The 7114-nt window shown below is 38.3% G+C and overlaps 1 protein-coding gene across 1 annotated transcript in view; it reads right to left on the reverse strand.

Annotated features, from left to right (window-relative positions):
* haus8 (HAUS augmin like complex subunit 8) overlaps nt 1-2866 on the reverse strand; it is a 4014-nt gene extending 1148 nt beyond the window's left edge. Inside the window, exons 1-7 of the mRNA XM_035653664.1 lie at nt 2772-2866; nt 2338-2402; nt 1913-1974; nt 1579-1705; nt 936-1046; nt 741-844; nt 464-622 (exon numbers count right to left, since the gene is read on the reverse strand). Coding sequence (XP_035509557.1) covers nt 464-622; nt 741-844; nt 936-1046; nt 1579-1705; nt 1913-1974; nt 2338-2402; nt 2772-2836 — 693 coding nt within the window. The 5' untranslated portion in view covers nt 2837-2866. The remainder of the gene's footprint in view (nt 1-463; nt 623-740; nt 845-935; nt 1047-1578; nt 1706-1912; nt 1975-2337; nt 2403-2771) is intronic.
* Between the last annotated feature and the right edge of the window lie 4248 nt (nt 2867-7114).

Here is a 7114-nt window from a genome sequence, read left to right on the forward strand (position 1 = left end):
CACACACACACACACACACACATATATATATATATATATATATATATATATATATATTTATTATCTAAAATATTATTCCAAAAAGTGCTTTTTATCAGCTGTATTGATTGACTGAACAAGCTTAAATGGAATATCAATACACAAGAGAAGCAATTGTCTCCAGCAATAAATGTCTCAGTGTTTACGTTATGATACGCTACCATAGAGATTTACACATTTCAAATATATATATTATGTAAGAAACATTATGATTTCTAGCTATAAGACACTTCCACACTGGGTTAAATATTCAGCTGTGTTTGTTAAGGATGTGACACACATGATGTCTGTCATTACAATTGTGGAGAAAAAAAAATTATAAAAAGAAAATGTCTGTTCTTCCTTCACATAGCAATTTCAGCATGCAATAGCTAAAGGCTTCATAATAAAAATGTTCACTACAAAAAGGAGGTAGTGTCCTCACCTGCAAATCCAGCATCTCATTCACTAGTCTTTCCTTCTCCATGAGGAGGTACTTGCACTTCTTCTCCTGGACCTCATTATGCAGTGCCTCTTCTTCCGCCATCTCCTGCAGGATCCGTGCCTCCGCCTCAGCCTTAAGCTTTGCAGTATTGCTCTCCATCTTAAGTCAAACATCAAAGAGTTCATTCACAGCACGGGACAGAACACTACTCTCTACTTACTACTTAGATGATAGTGTTTTAAGATAGATGATATTTTATTTGTCAGGACTGACTCACCTTAGCTGTGAGGTAGGCCAGTAGGAATGTTTGCATCTCAATGAGCCTCTTCTCATTCTCTGGATTTCTCTCGGGTTCAACTGCATTTTCAATCACCGTTTTTTCTTTTAGGGATAGATTTAAATAGCTGTTAATGGATATGGTTATCCCATTTCTAAATAACTTCCAGTATTTTCGGGGTTTAAATCTGTTTACCTTTAATGACTGAAATATCAAAATCTGGTCGAAAGCAGTGTCCATCTGAAAAAGTGGACTGCAGGATACTTTTCCCCAGCAGTGATGGTCCAGTTTCACTTGACACCATTGCTGTAAGGAAGATAACATGAACATATGCAAAAGTTATTCATAGTTCTTTATTTAGACAATGTTACAGGCTCAATCAGAAAGAAAATCTCTTTACACAGGTTTCACAACAACTGACTCAGCTAGAATCATACAGAACTGAATTATCATCAACATACTGTAGCCTTTACCGTCAATGCTTTTTCCATTTAAGCTTGTTTACAGTCATCCTACTATTATTATGATTTTTCTATCAGATTGCTGCACTGACTCCTGTGGCAGAAGCTGCCAAGCAGTTCACGAAGGACTACAAGACTTTTTCCACAGCTGTTGACACCACCCGACATGAGCTTCCTGTCAAAAACGTCTACATTGAGCCCTTCTTTCAAGCAGCCAAAGTACTTGGAAGTTAACATCACTGCTGCTAGGGCACACTACAATTACTATACTTACTGAATTTAAATTCTGAAATTCACACGATCAGAAATGAGACAGGTACTCATCTAAACAACTGTGGGGATACACATTCACAATTATCGCCATAGGAAGTACTTACATGCTGCTAGAGCCTGTGGGGCCATTGAGCGTCTTGGTGGGGTGCCCACCTTCGGCCTGACACCACTGGGTTTAGGTGAGGAAGGCCTCGGTGGCGCAGCAATAGATTCGTTGGTCAGTGAGTTACTCTGTTAACGGTTACAGGGGTGCAATGAGATAGAAATGTGTAACATCAAAAGTGTGACAACAACAGCATACAGACAGAAGAAGACACAAGCGAGCCAGAAGACAAATAATGAACTCATCATTCACAGAACATTGGCAGCTTAGGTCCAAATCTACAGTAACAATACTACGAATGAATCTCATACAGTGTTACATGGAAACAGAATTACCTTTGAAAGAGAGGTCTTCTCAGCAGCCTGCATATAGCGAGACTTGACAATTGTCCCAGTTGCTAAAGATTGATAAAATTATATTAACAAAGAAAGAAGATTGATGAAAGTAAAACTCAACATATCTGTGCAGGTCTCATATCTGCTTTAAAAGGGAAAAAAATCCAGAAGAAGTCGGTCAGGATGAGCACATTTGTCCTGCAAATGTCATTATGTGTGATATTAAATATTACAAAGCTTTAAGGATATCAGCACAAAGTCGTGTATAAGAGCATATTCAGTACATAAACAGGAATGGACATAAATATTATAAACAACACAACTGAAGATGATTTATAAGGTAATCATTGTGGAGGACTTTGGAAAGATGGTTTTAAGTGATGTCATCATGTTGTTGTCATCTTTTTGCGAGTAGTGTTACTTACGTTTAACACTTTTCTTCCCAGCTCCACTGTTGTTGGCTTTACTAGCATTGTTCACACTTTTCGTGCTGACAACAAACACAGAAGTAGCTGTCAATTTCAATAATGCAGAAATCTGAGCACAAATTACGACAGACAAGCTAAACCCGAAGCTAAGCTACAATGCTAACTTAGCTACCGTTACGGTACTTTTTTGTCACAATTCAAAAGGCGAGGGCGTTTACTTGCTTTTAGAGCTTACTTATTAGCCATATGTGTGGTCCACTAGTGTAAAAACATGAAGTTCTTTTAAAATAAAATCGTGTTAACTAAAACGAGCCTATCTGGGTTTTCTCCTCGTCAAATTCTCCTGAAACTCAACGGAGCACAGATCTGCGAAACACAAGGCACGTTATTAAAAGAAGCAGAAGAAAAGCAACCTCAGACATTAACTATACCTTTTAGCCTCGGTGGAGGTACTTTTAAAACTACTTGGCACCGTTGTTGTTCTTCTCGACGCCATAATGTTTTGAAGCAAACCGCCTGTGCGCCAGTTTTGCCAACCGACAGAAACAAGAGGCGATATTTTAGTTCCGCTCTTTTTCTTTGTTAATTTGTAGCGGATCTCTATGCAACATTAAAAAGTGTATGCGGACATTTATTGTAGTGGAGTGTGTACAGTCACAGTCACGGTACTAAATTACCTTAATACTGTTTATATATAAAATTAGAAAATCTTGCCTCTAGAGGATACCACATCCCCATCAAGTTTTCTTTGATTTTGCAATCTTTACAGTCCATGGTGGACCTGGGCTATATGCTGCAACCTTAATGCTACAACAGTTATATTGACTAGGAGACAGTCTTTATCCAAAATTATTATATAAGCCAAATTTAGATTAATGGGGTATTTTCCTTCTAACTTGGTGATACTTTCCCATACTTCTACATGGTCCCTATTTCCTGATTCTAACACTTTTACCATAAAAGCATATAGTTGTTGTCAGTTCTGCATTACTTGTGATTTAGTAAAAATCTTAGCTTCACTTGTCCTCTTATGCAGTGATGTTTTCTTGCTCATGCAGGGCATAGACATAATAAAATGAACACCTGTACAACATAGCTAATGCAGTCTTTAATCTTAGTGAAGAAGCTCACAGTGTTGTCTTTTCCGCTGTGACTGAAACAGAGAGTGGCTGATTGACACATACTGGACTACTGCATTATATTGTACAGTTGTTCATATTATTGTGTTCATACTCTATAGGGGCAAAAATATATGTTAGATAGAGAATGCAACATCTGCTTTGCATTGACTTCAATGGAAGACAAAAACTACAGTTGTTCTGGTAACCACTAGATGGGTGTAAGGGTATGCACTCACTGGTGAAACACACATTTGGTGACAATCCTTTCCAGTTAAATCTTCCTTTATACTGGACACACTACATTAAAGATTGTGTCTCCCTGCCATGTGTTGACTGATGATAAAATCAATATACATATTGTTTCCAATTTATTCCCTTATCAGTGCCATACTGTGAGTGGAGCTAAGCCAACAGTGCATGGTTAAAAGGCTGTGTAAACACTTAGCAGGTAATCAGACCATCACAGGGATAACAGAGATACATTCAGGCAATTTAGAGCATTCAGTCCGCCCCAAGTTGCATGTCTGTGAAACACGTTAAACTGAAGCATCCAGAAGTATCCCACACAGACACATGGGAGAACATGCAAACTTAAATCTTTTTGTTTGCTGTTGTAAGCCTGTGGGGATGATGACCACTCATTTGCATCTTCATCGTCACCCTGTGAGTGGGGATCTTAGTAAGTTCTTTTACCTGCTATTTTGCGTGTGCTCAAGTCTTAAAGAAAATAATGGGTGCTGATCCCACTGGTCTGGGCTGGTCTCGGACAACAGGAAGGACAATGGTTAGAGAGAGGGTGTGGGACAGGGTGGTAAACATTGGCCAGCAACCTCTGTCCTATAAGTTACTTCCACAGACATGGGTGGATAAACCATCGGCTTTACTGTTGGGTTTTAATTACTCCTGAAGCCAGTTTAACATTGTTTTTAACATTTTATGTTTCCTAGCATCCCATAATAGTATTTTAAATATAATTAAGTATAAGTGTTAGTATAAATCTCTCTGCTGGATAACATCCAAGTAATGAAACTAGTTTTATTCTGACCTTTCTGCTTTAATGAATTTTCATGTAAAAGGTTGAACATTTGGGCTTGGCACTAAAACAAATCTCTCACAAATACATGCCTGTATTTGTGTGTGTGTGTGCCAAGCATGTGATGTGTGTGTGTGTGTGTCCTACTTTATCAGTCTGTGTAAAGGCCGGGTCTTATCATTGCTCTCCTCTCTTTCTCTCTCCAGTGTAATAAAGCTTTGAGGCTGGCTGCTGTACGTCTGCATGCTGGCTGTCCATCTCTCACCACCAAGCAATGCCAGGACCAATAGTTGCTTTGAGGGTGGACAACAAGTGCCGTTGATGGTGGTGATATGAGCAGTATGGACTCTCTTTTGGATTCAGTCACTTAATGTTAGGCTAAATAATATAAATGTTTTATTGATAGGGTGGTTTCCTTTTTCTTTTCTCTGGAGTACAGGAGGAGATCCAGTCCAAGGCTGAGGAGCTGAAGTGAAAGAATGAGAAGTGCATGTTGAAAGACAGCACTATAAGGACCCATGGAGTCACTGAATGAAAGTCCTTGTCTCTTTTTTGAACCCACCTCTGTTGCGTTTCTCTCTGCTCCGAAACTCTGACGTCTTATGAAGGATCCGTCTATGTCACTGTGACCTCACTGAAACTCTGCTTTGCCACTTTTCAGGGCAATAAAAATGCAAGATGAAACAGCTTTAATTTACATTCTGAACGAAGTGAAAGGAAAGTTGTTGTCAGCTCCCCTAACACATGTATGTACACATGATTACACACACACACAACCCACCCATGCAGCCCACACACCAGTCCTTCTTCCCTTTGCGGTAAGCTGTTACTCATCACTACCCAGTCTGCCAGTCTGGTCCACATAGTCTTCCAGGAATGCCTCAAACACACAGTGCCTCATACAGTAAAGCCAACAGGCAGTGTTTACAGCATTCAGCTGGATATCTGAACTAAATCACACGCATAAATTTGATCTTGTGGGTATATGTACTCAGCATTCAAGAATTGTTTTCACACAGTTATAATCTAATTTGGTTATCTGACCGTTTACTGAGTTACAGTTACTTTTTGTCTTGTGAAATATTTATCAAGATCTTAATAGGCAGAGGGAATATGTTTTTTTATGATTAAGGAATTTCATGTCATAGAAGCACTACATTAGCACTAGCTACCTCAGCTCTCCAGAGCAGACGGGTGTATGATTTCCACTGTTTGCTCTAGTCTTGTGCGGAAAGACCAAACCAGTCAACCAGGGGCTCTCAGTATTAAGAAGCTTCTCTCTGTTGGCTAACCATTTTAAGCAGTATTAGGACAGTGTTTACTTCTTACCTTCAGACTATCTAGGTGGCTCTGCTGGTCATTTTGTCCCTTTAAAATGCAAATTCTAACACTTTGGGTGTATCACTTTGGGTATGTCACAGTGATAGTAAGCTAAGCTTTATATGAATGCACAAACAAGTATTCTCACTGAAACTCTACATTTATCCACACTGGAATCAATTAGTTGTGTAAAGCAATATTTTTAAAGAAAGAGTTGGACATTTTGGAGAAGGCTTATTCGCTTTTTGGTTAAAGTTAGATGAGAAGATTTATACCACTCTACCATCATGTGTGTTCAATATAAAGCCGGAGCGAGAAGACAGTTCGCTTAGCTTAGATTAGCATAAAGCTTTTTTATATAGATGCAGATATAACATGTAAAATTAGTGAGATTTAGAGGTGCTGTTAGGAAGATTTTTAAATCTATTGGAGAAAGCCAATGGAAACCTTTTTTTCAAAATAAGATAGCTACTGGTTTCAATCCTCTTATCTAATTTTTGGTTAAAAATAAATAATAAATACAAAATGTCCCTCTATTTCTCTGATGATTTTGCCCATTATTATAATTTTGTCAACCTTAAGTTCAGATGTCAGAAATAAGAGGTAAATGAAGAGATAGCTGTCTTATTCTTTCACAATAAGTTGCAGCTTAGTAATGATGAATCCAGCATGGTCTCAAAGCAACACCACAGACTCCATTAAATCACCTGGAGCCTTATTTTTCACCTCCTCCTAATGTTTAATGACTGGGCTTATCTTCATAGGATGTGACCTCAGCTTGGTGTTCACTCTTGTGGATGAACCTTGCAGCATCCCTGGCTGCAGTGCTGGAGGCTGGGGGATTTCCTGTAGGTGTCTTGGGGGCAGTGTGATGTTTATTCAGGCAGACACTTTAAGAACAGTATATCCTAAATCACATCATTACAGGTCAACAGATTTCTCCCAATAAATGTAGAACTACAGGAGAAAATTGTTTTTGTATATCAAGTGGATTGTGTTTCACTATGGACAATCTTAACATATATACATTAAATACATTAAACTGAGGCAGAAAATGACACTAAAATTAACTTAGAGATACTTGTATGTGCTGCTTAATAGTATGTATATAACTTTAAAGACTTAATAATATGAATAATATTTATATAACGTTATTAATTCCTAAAAAGAACATTTGCCTATTAGTGTGTGTGTGCATCTGTGTTTTTGTGTGTATGTGTTAAGCGTCCATGTGAACTTTTTGCAAATCAGAGACACCATAGAGCAAGCATGACTGGTTGTGTGTGTGAGTGTGTGTGTG

This window comes from Morone saxatilis, unplaced genomic scaffold, assembly GCF_004916995.1.
Source record: "Morone saxatilis isolate NCDOM2014 unplaced genomic scaffold, NCSU_SB_2.0 Contig12, whole genome shotgun sequence".
Classification (NCBI taxonomy): Eukaryota; Metazoa; Chordata; class Actinopteri; family Moronidae; genus Morone; species Morone saxatilis.